The sequence below is a fragment of the Rhinolophus sinicus genome, linkage group LG16 (genome assembly GCF_036562045.2).
Source record: "Rhinolophus sinicus isolate RSC01 linkage group LG16, ASM3656204v1, whole genome shotgun sequence".
Taxonomy (NCBI): domain Eukaryota; kingdom Metazoa; phylum Chordata; class Mammalia; order Chiroptera; family Rhinolophidae; genus Rhinolophus; species Rhinolophus sinicus.
The window spans coordinates 38225560-38244895 of NC_133765.1; the positions used below are offsets into that span (position 1 = coordinate 38225560).

Below are 19336 nucleotides of genomic sequence, written 5' to 3' on the forward strand. Positions count from 1 at the left end.
CGTCTCCCAGCCTCCTCTCCGAAAACTGCTCTACTCTGGTCAGCGGTGAGTCACCCACACCCTTACCTACCCGCAGAGCTACGGGGAGGCGGCTCCTTTACTGGGCCTGCAGCCTGTTTGAAAGGCCAGGTGAGGCGGTGGCAGGAGGGGTCCCCACGTGAAGGGAAACATTCACGTGGGATTTTGTGACAACCCTAGGGGCACAGGGCTCCCACCAGCACAGCCAGCTCCCAGGTCCGGGAAAGGGGCCAGGCGTGCGGTGAGGCCTGAGGGCCATGACGCCCGGCGCTGACCAACCCTGCCACGCAGGGGCTGGCTCTGTGCCCTCTCTGCCCTCGCGAAGCTGGAGCCACCTGTCAGGTATGTGAGCCCCGCTCAGGAGCAACAGGAGTGATGGGAGAAGAGGCCACCCGCTCGACACTCCCTGCTTCCAGCTCCCACATCTCACGCCTGGACACCACATTCATTCTCCATTTTTGTTTCTGTTCAAATAAAAATGCCCCTGGCTTCATCCCGTGCTCCCACCTCAGTGTGAGTGAGTGCCAGAGCCTTTCCTGACAGCAGGTCTGCAAAGAAACGGCAGGAGAGCGTGGGGGCTGAATGCAGAGCTGGGGATGAACCAAAAACACGTCTTTTTTAAAAATGTGCTGAAATATACATAACATGAAACTTCCCCTCTTAACCATTTTTAGTGTCCAGTCCAGTGGCACCAGGCGCTCACATGCTGCGTGACCATCCCCACCACATCCCTAGCACTGTCACCTTCCCAAGCTCTGCCCCATTAGACACTCACTCCCCGCACCCTCCGCGGCCCCTGGCACCTCCATCTGCTCTCTCGTCTACTCCATGAATCTGACGGTTCTGGTCCCTGATGAAAGCGGAATCGCGCGGTATTTGTCCTATGGTGACTGGTTTGCTTCACTCGCCATCATGTCCTCAGGGTTCATCCTCGTTGCAGCAAGTGTCAGCATTTCCTTGTTTCCCAGGCTGACCACAGCTCCCTCGCAGGGACAGACCACATCGTGGTTACCTGCTCGTCACTGGGGGACACGGGGAGCCCCACCTTTTGCCTACTGCAACACTGCTGTGAACGTGGGTGCCAGTGTCTCCCCAGAAGCCTGCTTGTCAGTCCCCAGGAGCACAGCTGCTCGTCACATGGCCCCTCCCCGCCCTCCCTGCCCCCAGTGGCCTGTTAATGGCGCTGAGTTACCTTGTCCAGTTGCTGGGCCCTTGTGGGAAGAGCTGCATACTGGGGTGTCAGGCGACGCGTTCCCTGGGTGGCACACTCCTGTCCATCCTCCTAGGACAGAGGAAAGGGTGTTGTGAGATGACCCCAGCTCACCAAGTCCCCGTCAAGCACGGCGGTTAAGAGTCTGAGCTGAAATAAGACCTGGGTGGGGCGTGACTGCAATTCCCACGCCCTGTGCTGTGGGCTCGCTTTCCTCCTCCTTCCAGAGCTGTAGTTATTCTATGCAGTGGTAGTAACGATACTGCACAGTGATGGCCTAAGGATACTATAAACGGGAGTAACGGTACTTTACAGTGATGAGCTAAGGATATCATAAAACGAGGTCAGCTGCTTAACCTGATGAAATCAACCGTTTCAAGGGAAAAGCTCAGGACCCAAACCCAGTCGGGAAACTGACCCATGACGTCACCGCAAAGGGAGAGCGATGTCCACATGTCACCCCAGTGCAGTTCCCCCAACTCAGCCCAAGGTCTACTAGCTACACGGGTCTCCCCACTGCGAGAGGCCAGTCACACTAAGATCTAGCTGGAAGGCAAAACCACCCCCCAAACACCCCCCCCCAATGCTCCAAGAGCCACAAAACACCCGAGCGGACGCCCAGGCGGGTACAGAAACGCGCCCCCTCATCAGCACAGAAGCGCCCGGGAGGAGTGACCATGCCCGTCCGCGCCCGCCAGCCCACGCAGACACGAGCACCTCCCTTGTCCACACGTGGTGTTTACCCCCGAAACAGCCCAGTAGTGGTGCAGCCGTGGGACGGACTGTGGCCCCGTCCCGTTGGTAACAGGCATGGAGGCCACTCTGACGTGCGTGTCCTTCGGGAACATTCCGAGGATGCCTCTGCTCGCTCGTGCTGCTGCACTAACGAGCCAGAGACGAGCAGGGGGACTTACCCTGGACGCACGCATCGCTGCCAGTGCACGGGCCGGAGCAGCCCACCCAGGGAGCTGTGCCCGCTCCAGCTGAATCGAGCCCGTCTGGATTCATCAGCAGCGCCAAAGGAATGTCGCCAAGCGAAACACAGACCACCTCATGGACCGGCCGCATGCTTGAGACCACAGGCCCCCAAAGATGTGGGCTGGCAGTTGCAACATGACAAAATGAGAATCTCCCAACAGGCGCGGGCGGCACTACTGTGACAGTTCACAGGAGGAGGAGGACGACGGCGGCTTTGATATAATCTGACACTCCTGTTATAGCAGGGCTGGGGACGGGGGTGGCCGGCCACACGTGCCTCGGCTCACAGGTGCACACACACGGCTCTGCTGCAGTGGGGCTGACACCTCTGGCTTCCCTGCTGTCGTGCGACACTGTTGACCGCTGACCACATCCGTGCCCAGGAATGGGGTCTGACAACACACGCCCACGGCCAGGAGCGGGGGAGCCAGTGACTCACGCCTCACAGGACGGAGCCCGCCACTGCGTGGAAACACCCGCTAGCTCCGTCCTCCGGGCCTGAAATAACAACGGCGACAGGAACTGCTGTGCTGTCCATAGGCTCCTTGGGCATTTCAGAGGAAACAGTTTTGAGTCTCAGATCCTTTACATTTAAAGCCACACAAAAAGGGTTTAGGGTTTTCCTAGTGGACGCACCCCGAGCCGGCAGCTCCCTGTAAGAACCCAGACACACAGTTTGCCGACTTAACTGTCTGCAAGCACAACCATCACCCAGACAGCAGCGTCCAGAGGGGAGGACCAGCCCCGGCAGCTGACCAGCTGGTACCTGCATCCCTGACCCCACCCCACCCCCAAGGGGCGGCTCCGGCAAGTACAGGGAGGGAGACTTTGATATCCACTCATCTGCACTAAGACAGTCGAGCAGGACAGCCTCCTCTGCGGTCCCATCTCCTGATCAGCAGACTTATGGGCAAGAAGTACATTCTGATCAGGGCAAAGGAACAGGACAGGGGCTGGGGCAGGAGCTGGAAATTCAAACGCCCCAGGGAACAGCAGGTGACTACGGCGAGCTCGTCCAGACAGAATGTGCCAGAGCGACGGGAACCTGCCAAGTGCCTCACGCTGGGCAGCTGCAGCCCGTCCGGCCAAGTGGCGCCGTGTCGGAAGGGAGCCCAGCACCCCAGCTCTGCTAGGCCTCCAGGAACCTGAACGCTGGGTGTTTACCTGAAATAGACCTGTTGCTAAATGTTCGCTCTTAATTCAAATAAAGACACATGGCATGTAGTCCCTCCCATAGCAAACACGTACACAGGACGAACTGGCTTAAAACGAACTGGCTTAAAACGGATAAACACGCGGTGTGGTCCACGCACACAGTGGGGCATCACTCAGCCACAGACAGGAGTGGAGTGCTGACACTCGCTGTGACGTGGAGGATGCTGAGTGAAAGACGCCAGGCAAAAGGCCACAGACTATAGCACAATACAAAGCATCAAAAACAGGCACATCCACAGCAGGAAGCAGCGGGCGCGGCCGGGGACAGGGGAGTGCCTGCTGCCGGAGACAGGGTTCCCCTTGGGGGATGAAAGTGTCTGGGAACTAGACAGCGGTGGCGGTTACACAACACTGGGAGTGTGCTAAGTGCCACTGAAGGTGCTCGGTGAAAAGGCTCACTTTACATTATATGAATTTCGCCTCAACTGAAAAGAAACTAAAGATGCCGCCCAGCCTTCCAGCAACGGAGCCGGAAGTGCTGTAAGGGAAGAAGACGCAATGCCCCACGCCTGTCTCCATGAGCCTGTCCTGTGGAAAGCACCGCCCCTCACTGAGTGCCGCTTGTGACAACTGGTCCCCCAGATGCAAACGACCACGGCATGTCACTGTCAATCGGTGGGTGCCAACCTTCCCCAGAGCCAGAGGGAAAAGCTGGCACTTGTGAGGTGTATGTCCAGTGCGGCTCCTGCCACGGGACTGCCAGGTCCCCCTTTCCTAGCTGTGATTTTGGCACAACTGCTGGCTTCAGAACTGAATTTCTGCCTCACATGAGCCTGCCAGGTGCCGTACACCACATGCAGTGAATGACAACTTGTGAGTTACAGCCCACCTCCTCCCCAAAGCACCAGGGATGCCTGCAGTGAGGATATCTGTGCAATAAGGCGTCAAGAATAATGGTGGGACAAGGGAACAACACGTAGGAAAACTCATCACAGGAAGTCGCAGAGAGTTTTGTCACCCTTGACAGGGTACCCGCAGAAGCTCCGGGCTTGCCGGCTATTAACGTGCAAAGGAAAAGTTCTCAGGTACAACTGTCAGCGTGAAGAGGGAGCCCCCTGGGACCCTTCTACAAACAGCAACAACAACAATTTAAGTGTCTGTAAACACACGTGCGCTTTTCACGAGATGATTTATCATCTTGTTACAAAACACCACTGCCTCGTTCAGCGCTGCAGAATCCTGCTCTCTCCTTCCAACCCCGGGGCTCCCCTTCAGCACATATCAAATTCTTGATCATGGAAACCATGAGTTACATAAGCAAATGAAAACGGGGCTTCTACAAACTGGCCCAACGAGGCAGTCAGGCTGCAAAAACTCCCACTGCAATGACATGACAGCGTCTGCACCTTCATTTATTTGGGGTGCAGCGACCAGTCCCACAGCCCACCCCTGATACCAGAGCCCTAACGTGAACATTCCTCCCGGTCTGCCCTGTCCAGTACGTTTGCCACCAGCCACATCGGCTGTGAAATTCTAAATGTAAGTCCATGTAAATGAGACAGCTCCACCCCCCTCCTGAGTGCGGCTGGGCTGGAGGGAGCGACCTGCTCCAGAGACGAGAGTCTGGCAGAGAAGGACAGTGACGTTGCTGTGGAGACGCCTGGCCACCCCCCTGCTCACAGCCAACGTCAGCAGAGACAAACCATGGTGGCGTCACGTGCCCCTGGCCAGGACGCGACGAGAAGGCCACTCCATCTCTGTGGGCTTCTTCCCCAAAGCTGCAACCTCAGTCTAGGCGTGAGAAGACATGGGACAACGCCAGGCTGGGAGCGCCGTCACGCACACAGCAGGCCTCTTCCAAATGGTCAGGTTACAACACACGCGGAGAGGGGGCCACACTGGGATTCTCCGCGGCCCACACACCCCTGTGGCTCCCCAGCCCCGAGGGTGACGAGAAGGGCAGCTGTAACTTGTCACCACTGGTGCTGTTCTAGTTCTCGCGTTGTGAACACGTTCTGCCACAGACACTGAGAATGGAATCTGTTTCTTGTGCCTGAGCATTTTCTATCATGTTCTTTTTGTGTCTCCTGGACTCCATTCTGTGAATGGAGATGATTCTGTCTGTTTTCCTCTTATACAGCAAACCTCAGGACGGCTAAGCCTCTTTAGGAGACAATAAAAAGACATTCTTGAGCATGTGTATATGCTTATGTAAAGAAATCTCCAAGCCTTGACTTTCTTTAGTATCACTTATTACAGTTGGTTTTCTAGCCAAATAACGGGGAAAACCATCCCTTGACCACAGTTGAGTGGACTGTTCGGAAAGCCCCACCCTTGACTTATTAATATAAACTTCAGGTATAACAGAGACCAAAGGCAGACTGTTTTCTCATCATGGTATTTCGTAACTGTCAGCAGACTTACGAATTATTCATCGAAGGTCTACATTCCACGCTAACACTGGCTGCAGAAAGGCATTTCCAACAGCTCCCACTTGGAGGCCGTGGGCATAATAAACCCAGCAGAAGGAACTGCAGCCTGGCAATGGGGTCTGGGAGAGGACAGCGCTCCCGGGGACAGGGCGGGATGATGGCCTGATGACTCTCGCGTCACCCCAAACGGGGAGGATGCAGGCCACGGCCGCACCTTAGCTGTTCCCCGCTGGCCCTCAGTCACTGTCCTGATGCCGGGGCCTCCTGCTCCCAAGCATTCCTCGGCTTTGCTCCGCAGTGAGGATGGAGTAGAGAAACTCACCACATTTAAGAAATCCCCATTTACATTTCTAAGAAGGAAGCCTCTGCCAGGACCTAATCCCTGTCTTAGGTCTCCTTCCTCCGCCTTTATTCTGCTGTTACGATGCCCAGACCTTCCTGTGTAGCAGCTGCTGTAGCAAAGCAACGTGCGCTGCTCATGGGCCACTGTCCAAAAACCACCCTCACTGAAAGCATGAACAGAAATAACAGAAGACGAGGAAGCCATGCTTCACTGTGTTACAAAAATAAAAGCTTGGATGTGAGTCACAGACATGACTCTGGAACACGAAGGATGCAAATGACGGAGTGAGCTGAGACGACCTTCCTGGCGCTGTAAGTTCTGGGCTTCCACTTTTGCCACCACCTCCCGGTCCTATCTCTGTACACAAAATGCAATGGCTGGTTTGTTATAGATCTTATTTCAATGCCTTTCATCGCAAGTCCATAGCCGAGGCTAAGATCTGTGTCTCCCTGTCTATTAGACTGCAGAACGTTTTCAAGTGACCTTCCTGTTATCTCCATGAACACGCCCTAAGAGGCCATCTCTGATCTCTCCTGGGAAGGCTCACATCCATCTTATCACCTGGGCTTCGTTCAATCAGGTGAGACCCCTCGAGGAATCGCTCATGATTGGCAGCTGTGTGGTGAGGTATTTCTCAGAGGATTTCTGCAAAACTGACTGGGTGCCAATGATTCTGCAAAAGCATCTCTGAGAAAATGTCCATATCTTGTGCTAATAATTTCACTTCCCCCTAATTAATCAACCCCAGGAAACATGTAAGAAATGCCGACAGAGTGCATTTTATTCAGCATGATCTCCACTGGGGGAGGACAGGCCAATTCAAATGTGTAACCTAGGCTGGTGGATATTTTGTCTTTTTCTGTGGAGCTGAACCAACAGTGAGCATCTTCGAGCCTAAATAGAAATGCCCTCCAGCACACAGACTCAGCTGGCCCGATGCCCACCCTGGGAGCCGACATGACAGTAGTTTCTAAATTAATGTGGGAACTACAATGAAGAGACAACACACCACACACTGGCAAAGTAATCCCAATACTCCTTAGAAAAAGTATCGCCAAGATTTACACTTAGAGCAAAGGCAGAGAAAGGCTAACTGTGCTAGGGAGGGGTGTCTGCTGCCTCAGTTGCCACTTCACACAATGCCCATGTAGCGATAAGTGCCAATAGGCTGTGATCAGACCAGGGAGGGACGTGAATGCTGGGAAGAAAATCGATATTAACTGTGTCACCTCCCAGGAACCTTACAAGACGTTTCCCAGGATTTAATTCATACATTTCCCACTTCATCTCTCCTGCCTGCGTTCATGCGTGTAACATGTCCACAGGCACTCGGTTATTACATGAGACGTGCTAAATAAAAAAATAAACAAGTTTTTCTTAGTTTGTTATTTAAAAACTAATAGAATGCAAACAACGATAATTTTGTTTCTATGTTTGTTTTTTCTTCTTTTATTGCTTTGGCAAAGGCTGCTAGTCCAACAGTGAACGACAGACGGCAGGCCCAGTGATCAGCTGTTCATGTCCAATTCACAGAAGTATGTATTCCTGACAAAAGGGAATTCATAAATGTGGTACAGGAAGATGGGACCAGAGAAAACCGAGCAGGGACTGAACATGTGAGCACAGCAATGGGTCACCAGGGTTGCAGAGACCTGGGGCACGCTTCCAGTAAGAGTCCCACTTACAGGCAATTCTTCCCCACGAAATCCACTTACCTGACAGGATTTTATTCATCCATTAAAACCCCACATACCGAATGACCTAGCAGTTTCACTCAATGTTAGCAGCAACTATAAATTACAAGCTTAAAAGAAAAGGTTCCAACTGACAGAAGTGAGTCGTTTCGATCCCACAGGAACTGCGTGAACCGTTAAACTGCCGTGAAAGGCGTTTCCGAGACACAGGTTGCACGGGACACGGGCTGCTGTGCTGACCGCGGCTTCTACGCCTACACGGCGTGTCCATGGCTCGCTGCTCTGCGTGGCAGTGGCATGAGATCAGTAAGAGCGCTTCTCGTGTAATAAATGAAACCCCACCAACCGACCCGTATGTTCTAGTGGGGAACGCACGAAGCCTGCATCTCTGAAACACGTTTTGCTGGCTGGGGGGACGAGGAGCGGGCAGTGTACACGGGCTCCGTTAAAAATACATTCTTTGTGGCATTTACATAGGCAAAGCTACTGCTGACACAAATTATCTCTTCTTTCCAAAGTTAGGACAAGATTTGTGTCCAAAATGTAATGGGAAATAACAGCAGTGAAGGTAATGGCTAAACCATTAGAGCATTATTTTCAAAAAATAGGACACTAAGCATTCTTTTCCAAAATACTACGCTACTGAAATACGACATCTTAAAAGCTGCCAGGGAGCTGATAAGGAAACCGACATCATTTATCCTGACACAAGGAATTAATACAGCAAGGTCGTATTTTCATAACGAACCGCCTTGTTGATTCTGTCAGTTTAATATAAAAATCAGTAGACAAATCAGCAATTAAAAGGTATCACATTGGCTTGTGTCTGCACTGATGGCTGAAACTGATCAGAAACGTGACGGTGACCCCAGCACGGCTGAACCTCTGTGCCCTGTCCAAGGTGCTGATTAGAAGAAGGCCAACCCCACTCCATCCTGTGGCAGCGGTTACGGCTCCGTAAATGGTACAAAGCAACTCCGATTTGGGGGAAACACAGAGACATAAAGGAGAACAGATGTGTGGCCAGCTCCACACCAAAGAGGCACTGACAGGCTGTAAGTAACAGTAGTGTTACAATACTTAATGCTCTTTGAATGCCTGCGTGCTGGCTGCTGCGTGACAGTTACATTTTCTCTTTAACATTTACAGTAAAATTATTATCCCAAATTCAATATGTGGAATTTTAATGTTAGGCATTTGATAACTTGACCCAGGTCACAGAGCTACCAAGTGGTAGTTTTGGGACCTGAGCTGCAATGTGTCCTTCCCAAACTCTGCCCAGGGTTAGGAAGCTGCGAGGAAACTGTACTTGGGTTCACTCAGTCAGTGGGGGAACCTAAGGGTACTGGCAACATGTGGGACTTAGGGACTCTGGACTTCTGAGGTCACAGCGAACGTGCCAGGGAGGGACACACCCAGCAAACAGTTCCTGTGGGCCAGCTGTGTCCCAAGTTCAGTGTGGGAACCAGTGACAGTCTGTTACCCCACTGATCTCGGGAAGCAGAGTTTAATGGAGACAAAAAGGGGAAACACATGTAATTACCAAGGACAGGGAGTCTGGGAGCAGATACAGACCCGCTTCCAAACCGCGTTGCACCTCTCGCGACCTGTGTGGTCTCAGGTCAGTCACAACTCCCGTGAGCTCTGGTTTCCTCAGTTCTCAGCACCTCGTAGGCCTTTTGGGCACAAATGACATACTTCAGATTAAGTGCTGGCTACAATGCCTGGCCCATGGCAAGTGCTCAGAAAAATGCTACCATTCTGTCCCATCATTCAAGTGTCTTTAGTGACTCTCCTGAGATCAGAAACCACCTGGGAGGGGAAGGCTGTAAGCGAACGTGAAACCTCATGTTTCTGGTTGTGGAAACGGATATAACACACGGTCCCCCTACGTGACCCGGTTACCCTCGCTCTCAGGATTCAGGAGGCTTAAGAGTAAAACTGAAAATGAGAGACACCGGTGAGGGCACTGTCAGACAGAATTCCTAAAGATTTACTTTATTCATGGGAATGTTTACATTCATTTACCATGCGCTGTTCTGAACACTTTATAAATATTAATTCATTCAAGGCTCACCATGAATATAAAGTCGGTGCCACCATTGCCTCCACTTTGTGTAAAGACAACTGAGGAGACATGTGTTGAACGGCTTGCCCAAGGTCACAGGCTGGGACGTGAACCCAGGCAGGTGGCATCTACCCGCTGCCCTGCACTGGCTCCCCCTGCGAACTCCTGCCTCAGTTAGGACAAACCAGGAAACCACGTCTGCTGACCGCTCCTATTCTGCATGAAAGGCGAGCAGGAAAAACACCTCCATAAGCCCCTTTCAGCCTCTGGCCATGGCAGCTGTTGGACAAACTAAGGGCCAGTAGGGTTTCACTGACGCACGCTCCCTGACCTGGGTCCTAAGTGCAGCTGGGCACTCGCCGCTGCGTTGCGTCTGAGGGCAGAGGTGCGATTACATTACGGCAAAATACATGAAGGGGCAACTGACAAAAGTGTAAGTATCTCTATTTCCTAGAAAATGTTTAAATGTCTTAAAATTTAACAAAGGACCTATCTCGGGGTAGCGGGGCAGAGGTGAGGAGAAGCAGCCTCACCTCTGATTTACAGGAGGCATTTTTGTGATGTTTTTATGACTCTGACCTTGGACGGATTTCTATATAAACCAGCAAAGACACAAGGCTGCTCACCCAGAAGCCAGGGCCACAACCCAGAGGCGGGGGGCTGGCTGAGCCCCACAAATAACACTCCACATCTGGCAAAACGTCATGACCGTCTGGCTCGTTTTGAGCCGTCACCATAAACGGCCAGCTCACAGAGGCCCCCTCAACAGCCAGGCCCACTGCAGAGAGGGGGACACAGGTGGCTGTCACGGCACCCGCAGGGACGCCCTGAGTTCCTGGGCCCCTTGGACTCTGGAAAGGAGCCGAGAAGGGGAGCAGAGCCCACAGCACTGTGTCTCATTCTGCTTCCCAGCTTCGAGCGGTTCTGTTTGAAAAGCAGGTTTTTGCTGAGTATTTTTAATCGCCCGGTGGCATCCATCTGCACTCTGGTGGCTGAATCTCCATTACAGGCTAAGGGCTGAGAAGCAGGGAAACAAGCCGCCTTCTCCACGATGTTTGTTCACACAGCAGCACAAAAGCCAATATAAAAATAACAGGTAATGAAATAAACAGGAACCACTTATTTCCGAGTTGTAGCCACACAACACTCCAATTTTACTGGAAAAGGGGGAGGAACCAAGGTACTTCCACACTGGATGACCTTTTAAATACACTGCTTTTGCTGTCAACAGAGAGTAATACAAATCTGAAAACGTGCACTGGAGACAATGTCCTTTCTGTCCAGCATCTTGTCAAATATCTGCTCTGAATGAGAACCACGCAGTGGAATCTTCACCAACAGAAACTGTGAAAGCCGGAACTACCCACACCTATAACGTGGGTAGCTGGGTACGGGCGCGTATACACGGCAGGAGAGACCAGAAAATACCCTGAGAGGTAAAGGGACTAAAAGAAAAGGGAAAAGTGAATACACAGAACTGTGTCCAGATTCCACTTGCCGACAGAACAGTGGTTCGCTTTGGGAAAGTCAGAAACACAAAATGCTACAGTCTGGGAAAGCCAGAATTCTTTATAACAAAGGGAACTTTCAAAATATTTAAACTGTTGAAAATTTTGTAAGAATGTATCATACAATTATCCCGTAGATTCATGAGAAACAACGGTGATTTAAAAACATACAAACAAGTTTGTAGACCTGAGTGAGGTGTTCGGCCGTGGGGGCTGATACACGCGGTGTCGTTGTAAGGAAGTGCCCTTGTCCCACAACAAATCTGTCACTGCTGATAAAGTGTGTTTCTGTTGTCATGAATTAGGGTTCACAATGTCACTGTGACGGCCACTCATGTGCAGCTGGTCTTCTCTGGGGGGACGCTGTCTCTCATTCAACTCTCCCCCCATCCCCATCCCACTGTCAGCAGGGGCCACTAGGGGGACAGGAAGGAGGAGGGAGAGGTGTCCCCTCAGGCTTCCTGTCACTGTGGTCCCTGCACGGGCACTTAACTGAAAGGGGCACATCGTTCCAGGGCAGCAATTCCCTCAGGGCTCTGGGTCCCAGCCCTAATACCCCAGCCTCAGGGTGCCAGCCACTTAGATGTTTAATACCCGGCTGCCTGTTCTGTTGAAATACTTGCGTGGTCTCTGTCTCCTGACTCAACCCCTAGCGATACACCCATGTCCTTCAAATAAGGCTCAGTCTCCCTCATCTGTGCCTCGGAGCCCTTGTGTCACCATCACCTGCCACACGTCACAGAACAAAACTAAGAAGTGCTGTCACGGAACCATCAGATTGTCGTGTTCCCCCCAAAAGGTTTCCAGTGATTTGCCATCTAACGTCAAGCCGGCTGCCCTCACACGTGAGTGAAGCATCAGAAGCTGCCCCGGGCCACCTGTCATAAGCGAGAAGGTGCAGACTGCATGGCCGGGCCTCGCGTCCCAAGCAGAGTTCACCAGCCAGCCTGCAGGGGGGGAAGCCGGGAGATGTCGGGGGGGGGGGGGGGGCACAGAAGCCGGAGAACTGCCTCTCCAGAGCGCTGCTGTCCCGGGCTCCAGCTCCTCAAACACCTGCACCTCTAAACAGTAACTTTCCAGGAGCCCAAATCTGATGGCCGGGCTTGGCTCACTGGCATTGCTGCCCAAGTCGGCTTCAGCATGGCCACAGGTGTCATGGTTCCCATGCCGACCGGGGCCCGTCCCAGGCAGCAGGAAACTTGTGAGCAGACACTCAGCCCTGGATCCTAATTCCTTCAGCCCAGTCGCAGAGGACGCGCCCCTCCCCTCACCCCCTATCCCCCCCCCCTCACACACACACACACACACTTGCTGGGAAACTCAGAAGCAAAGGAGACAACTCTGCAGCTCCCACAGCAGCCACTGCACCCAGGGGACCTGTCCCCCTAACAAGCCCTGGTGCGACTCCATACGTGCTGCCTCCCGGGCACTCAGAGCCGAAGACGTTGCTCTGGACCCTGTCTACAGCCTCCCAGGTCCCACCACACAGCCACGTCTTGTATAAACACACTACTTGGCAAGCTCTTTCCTGCAGCCGGGTGAGCTGGGCAGAATCACGCGCGTGCCAAACAGGTGTTTGCTGAGGTATAAAAACTTTCTGGACAGGAGGCGTCACGCAACGAGAAAACCACGGAAACTCCTGGGGTCAATACCCCCTCCTCAAACAGCCGGTCTCCACACCTGAGCCTCCGATTAACGATGGGACACCTCTGCCACCTCCTTCCTCGGTGACCGCACACAGCTGCTTGGGCAGGTGTCCCTGTGTGTTGTGTCCTTAGTTCCATGAGTACAATCTCCCTCACGTCAGCACAAGTGAGGAAGGTCTGGAAGCCTCCTGGGCAGTCAGGCGCGGAGGCCTAGAACACGCGGACCCTCCGGACACTTGGTCAGCCTCCTCCGGTCCCTCCCCGGTCGCTGGTGAGGCTCAGTGACCCTGATCCCAACCTAAAGGGCAGGAGCCGACGCCTAACGAGACCATTGGAGGGAGCCTTCCAGGGGAGAGCAAAGCACCTCCCGCTGGCCACCTGACCAAGGGCCCCCAGGGCTCTCTCTCCTTAGTCACGTGCCCCCAAAGCTCCCTGCGTCCCCCCGACTCTCCTGAGCAAGCCGGGGCCCAGCCACAGAACCGACAGCTGCTCTTCCTCCCCAGCGAGGACAAGACTTCAGTCTGTAACCTGGGCACAGACGCTGAGCCTGGGCGTTTAAAGGTCTACGGAAGGGTTTAGGTAAATGCACTTGACCCCGAACAACAGATGTTTGCAGTAAATACATACAGTGCTGTATTTTCTCTTCCGAATGATTTCCTGAATGTTTTCTTTTCTCTCGCGTACAGAGAATACAGTACAGAATACATGTAACATACCAGACATGTGTTAACCAACTATTTATGCGTCCGGTAAGGCCTCTGGCCAGCAGGTGGCCATTAGTAGTTACATCTGGGGGAGTCAAAACGTATACGTGGATTTTCGACTGTGTGGGGGGTTGGCGCCCCCAACCCCTGCACTGTTCAAGGGTCAACTGTACTAGGAAAAATCAACCCGAGTCACATAATAAAAGTAATGACAGCAGTGACATGGGCACAGTAATGGTTAATAGCAGCTGGCTTTAAGGAGGCAGAACAGTCGACAACCAGCAAATACTTGTAGCGCACCTGCTACGTGCTGGGCACTGCTGCAGAGGCAAGAAGCACAAAGCTGGGGGGACACGGGGAGCCGCTGCCTGGTGGGGCCTGGAGCAGCCATGTTGCAGAGACTGACAAAAAAGTGCCATCTGGGAGAAAAGTCATCTGCAGTCATGTTTCACATGTGAAGTGAGTGGCCCGAAGGGCTTAGTCTGGGAACCTGGGGACACCCGGGACGAGGGAGAAGCTGGTGTGGGCGTGACAGCGGGAAGGCTGTGACCACAAGTGGTGAGACATCCCACAGTCCACGGCCGAGACGTGCTTCTCCCCACACTGCTCGGCCGCACGCGGCTGTGCCAGCCCATAAGGAGCCCAGGGCCTCCCACACAGCCGGAGGGGAGAGACAGGTGCCCCCACCTAGGAATCCAGCAGGAAGCACACAGGCGTGCACGTGCGTATAAGGCTCACAGAGCACAGGGAAGGGAGAAAACAACTCAGTTATTGATTCGGGGTAGATCAGAACATTTATTTAAAACGTTCTCGATTATTACTGGTACAATACTTTGACAGACAGCTCTGTGCGTGCGTGTGTGCGTGTGAGCACGCGTGTGAGTGTGTGCATGTGTGTGTGTGTGTGTGCGTGCGTGCTGTCCCCCGAGAGCTAGGGGAAGCACATCAGTCAGCCAGTGGTTCTCGGGATCTAGATCCGCTCAGACATCAGAATGCGTCTCAGACGAGTGTTTTCACCCTGGGCTCCCCACTCTTCTCGCAGCCTGGGACCTGGCTCTGCAGTGGGGCAGGGAGGAGGCGGGCTCATGCCGGCAGGGGACAGGTGCCTGTTTCTGGTCCCCAGAGAGCAGGCCAGAGGCACAAGCAGATACACGCAGCACTGAGACGCTGCCAAGCCCTGGCTGGGGCTGTTCCAGGACTCGGGGCCAACTGTTCAGATCAGAGAGTCCCCTTCTTGTGCAGTCGCCCCCGCGCCCCCTCCCTCTGGGCTCTCTCTCCAGCCTGGGCCCACGTCTCCGCAGGCATGGGGTGAGATTCAGGAGGAAAGGAGAACGGGCTGCCCTTTCTGAAGGGGTGGAAATGGCAGCGAGCCCGTCGCCAGCTCGTCGCCATGAGGGTGACGCTCCTGTGAGAAGGCAAGCTGTCATTTTCCTCCTTCAAGAGGGTTCTAGTTAAACAACCAGCAGACAAGAAGTCATCAAAATGAGAGAAAATACCCCTCAACTGGATGAAAATATCTCGTCATACATACCACCTGTTTCAGGTTGGAGGAAAGCAAATGCAAGATGCAGAATTTTGTAAACCAGGGAGAGGCCTGCCTGCCGGGTGGCCAGGAGGCCGTCACACCCCTCGCTTCCCTCCACGTGGCTGAGCCGCACCCTCCAAAACACCGACAACAAGGGACGAGCCCCTCTTCCCCAGGCAGTTTAAGAAAACCCTCACTAGACAGTCCAGTACCCATCCTGTTCTGCTTCCAAAGAAATGGGGGGATTCGGGACCAAGCTATTTACTTTCAAAGAAACTGTTATGCTGTCATTTCAGTCTTTATACAAATAACATTCCAAGTGTGTGCGCGTGACACACAGCTCGCGCTGTTCCACAGGGAGTGTGCTTTTCTGCGTGTGGCCCTCTCAGTTCACACTGAGGGTCTCGGCTACACAGGCAGAGAAAGAGACTCCATAAGCTGCACGAGCCTGTGCAGAAGCACACGGGTCAGCGGGGCGGTGTCTGCGACCCTCCTCCTGGGCAGCACAGAGGGCACCTGGGAGCCACCGCAGCCCCACTACAGCTGGGCCTCCAGCGCTATCCCCAGGACACCGCCTGCACCATCACATCTTCCTCCTGAGAACTCCCTGCACCCCTGCGGTGGGCGGGATCCTGTGACCAGTTCTGACCAATGAGCTGAGAGCAGAAGCAGCCGGTGCCACTTTCGAGGCAGGAAGACTTGGTGGCTGGTGCCAGGGGTGGTGACCAAACCAGCCTGGGTCCCTGAGGAACAGCAGTGAGCCCAGAGTCCTGCCAACCTGGGAGGGACACACGGCTTGAGCAAGAAGCCAGCCCCTGACGCGGGGATGCCCCTCACTGCAACGTGAGATGACACAGGACTAGATCTCAGCTGTACAGCACCCTCCCCGGCACTGACATGCCGATCAGGGGAAAGCCAAGGCCCCGTCACTGGAAGTGCCAGACGTCCCAGGGTTACTTCTGCTGCCGCAGACGGTGCCACACTGTGTGCACGCACCCCTAACAGCTATCCGCCACGCCGGGGAGGCCTGCCGTAGGGCGCCGGCGACGGTCAGGGCTGTTCTAGGCAGCGGGAGCAGCAACGCGCGAGGCACACAGAGCCCGTTCTCACGGCAGGAGACCCACAGCAAAGTGCTGTGACGTGCAGGTCGTGCTGGGCGCCGGAGACAGTGTGAAGAGGACCAGAGGCACTGGGTAGGCTGGGGCGAGCAGTGGGGAGCGGGAGCCAGGCCCACACGGGCTGGGGGGCCGCGCTGCACCCCTGCCCGGATCCACGCTCGGTGGTATCACCCGTAACTTGGAAACAATCCCAGCGGATGTATCACAGCAGGAAACGGGCAAACACTACCAAGCAGAGTTGTGAGGGGTTTTCTCCCCACAGACATGCTTTCCCCGGAGTCTGAGTCAGGACCGAGTGAGAACGGGGGAGTAAGCCCCACGGCTGTGTGCGGAGGGAGAGCATTTCAGACAGAAGAAACCCACATGCAAAGACACCGACGTGGGGAGGAACCTGATCCGCTGGAGGACAGCCCGGGCGTGTGGCGGGGGGACAGCAGGTGGGGGGCAGGCCAGGTCCAGGAGGAACAGTCCCACGGGGCCTGCAGACAATGGGGAACTTTAAATTTTATCCTGGAGGTGAGGGGACATCTCTTTGGCCTTCCTGCATCGTCTAATGCATAGTTTGAAACCACAGGACCAAAGCTAAGACAAACAAGGGAAGGAAGGGAGGGAGGCAGGGAAACAGAGAAGGGAAGGGAAGAGGAAGGGCCGGTTCGTGTTCAGGACACAGTGTCACCTATAAAAGCAGCAGCTCCACTCAGTTTGAGAATTGCTCTGAACTGTGGCTCCCATGCCCGTCTGAGGTCCTGGCAGGATGGCACAACCCTCAGAGCCCGAGCAGCCCGCCCACCATGTGGCTCTGGGCACCCCTGTCCTGAGCAGTGGGGAGCTGCATCCTCCAGAGGGAGCAGGGTCCCGTGTGCCCACCTGCTCATACCCAGGACCAAGCAACCACCGGAAGCAGAGAACCCACCAAACTGTTCTTGTCTCCGGGCCAAGTGGTGGCTAAGCCTGCATCCCACTGTTGGGAAGCAGAGCAGGCGACCTGGGGTTGAGTCAGAGGCGGCGGCGGGAGCCGGGGGCGGGAGGGACGGCGCAGCTCTTTAGCAGGAGCGCAGGCTGCCAGCAGCACAAGAAGCAGCTCAGAGCCAAGAGGCAGACGCAGTCACCGCAGGCCATAAACGGAAACCTGCGCGTGTCCTAAATGAATCCCACCAGGAAAGAGACTGCAAACTGGCGTGTCCCTGCTGCACTCAGGCAGGTGCAGTGCCTGTAAAGATGTTGCAAAAAGCCTACCAATGCGGCTGGGGGTGAGTGGGCAGGCAGGAGCCTCGGGGCAGAGGGGAGGACAGAAAGCAGTAAAGGGTGGCCAGGCCCTGGCGCAAGGTCTCATGAAAAGCTGGAGGAGAGGACACAGCTGGCTCCGCCCCAAGCTGGCCTCTCTGTCTGGGTCCCCCTGGTCAGGACAGGCTGAGCTCTGCTTCTCCTTCCTGTGCTGGGAGACCTGCCTGCCCACGCTGTCTCGCACTGTGGCTGTCATCTGGACGTGGTCCCCAGTTTTGGGTGTAGCAACACCAGGCCCGCAGAGTTGTAGGGAGGCTGCCGCGGCCGCAGCCCACCACGCCCTGCAGCCCTGCATTTGTACCAATTCTCACATTTGGCCTGATTCACTCAGTGCATTACTCAACCCACCCGTAGGCGTCTGAGTTTGCAACCCCTGAGACCGTAAAACACGCGTCAATGAAACCAAGAGGAAATGGACCGGGTGGAGAGTGTCACAGCGGCTAATTGTTTTTCTGTTATCGATTAGCTCAATCTTCCCAAGTGTGTTTTAGTGGCTTAAAAGTACTTCTGAAGGTAGGGATTTAAAGACCACAAGCACTTTCAGTGATCAGCCAGGAAACACACAACAGACTGGCTCTGGCAGGTCCGCACACAATTCATCGCTTTGGCCCCGCGGGAAACTCGCAAGTTAAGATGGACAAGAGTCGGGCAGGGCAGTGATGTCCCCCCAGTAATCTCACCCCCGACGGTGGCAGCTGCCCACGCCCCCCACACAAGCACATTCCTGCTAGTTCCTCCGCCCTCCTCCCAGCAGCCTGAGCTCATCCTCAGAACGTCCCAGCACATTTCTGTTCCCAAACCTTTGCACCCCTGACGCCCGTTCCCAGTCAGAAATGTCTCTCCTCCTTTCCAGCCCACCATTCCAACCCTGTCCCATCTTCACGTCCACCTCCTCCAGGAAGCCCTCCTTCCACACCCCCTCCAGCCTCTGGTCCCGTCTCATGCTCTGAGCTCCACGCCAGTGTTTCCCAACCGTCAGGGAGGCAGGCTCTCCTCCGCTATCTGTGCCTTATCCACATGCTGCCTACTGTTCATCTGAAAAGATTTTTTTATTTAAATCAATCCACTTTATTTTAAGTCTTTCTCAAATAAACTTACTTTCAAGGAGACTTGGTATCATTACACTGAAATGGAGAACCACGATGGCTTACTCTCAGTTGTAACCATAAAAATAAATGCAAGAAACAATGGCCATTATTAGACCTTAGCTAAACCCACTGTCTGCCCCAGTCACTGTGCCCAAGACCTATCGGTCACAGGTGAGCTACCGGGGACAGGCTCTGGTTGGCGAGGTGACGAAGGTGTCATCACCAACCTGAGGCCTTGTTTTCAGAATCAGAAGGCCTGCAGGAGACTGGAAGGCAGCCGTTCAGATACGATGGGACGGGATTTACCTGAAGCACACAGGACACATACTCCAAAGCATGTTCATTTTGTCACCTGACATAACCATACTGCTCTGTCACCTGTCTCAACAAAGTGACGACACAGTGGCTGGAGCTCACAGGACATGTCAGTACACGCTCCAGTTAAGCTGGTGTCCCAAACACAACTACAAGTCTTCTCTGGCCCCCACAACATCCGGGGGGACCTGCAGTCATAGCATCAGCAATGCCTCCTGAAATTCATCCCCTTGGTCCGCTGTACCGAGCG

General features: G+C 54.3%; 1 protein-coding gene across 21 annotated transcripts in view; it reads right to left on the reverse strand.

Moving 5' to 3' along the window:
• RIMBP2 (RIMS binding protein 2) overlaps positions 1 to 19336 on the reverse strand; it is a 124403-nt gene that overhangs the window by 60593 nt on the left and 44474 nt on the right. For 7 of the 21 annotated variants that reach the window (XM_074321025.1, XM_074321032.1, XM_074321033.1 and 4 more), the window contains one exon: positions 1211 to 1300. The exons of 1 other annotated variant lie outside the window; for it this stretch is intronic. Coding sequence is in view for 12 of the 20 variants with exons in the window: in XM_074321020.1 (XP_074177121.1) it covers positions 1211 to 1300; positions 2143 to 2157 (105 nt within the window). In the remaining 8 variants the exon portion in view is untranslated. Of the gene's footprint in view, positions 1 to 1210; positions 1301 to 2142; positions 2562 to 13086; positions 13107 to 19336 lie in introns of those variants that run through there. 13 more of the 21 variants (XM_074321018.1, XM_074321019.1, XM_019748791.2 and 10 more) reach the window with 9 other exon arrangements.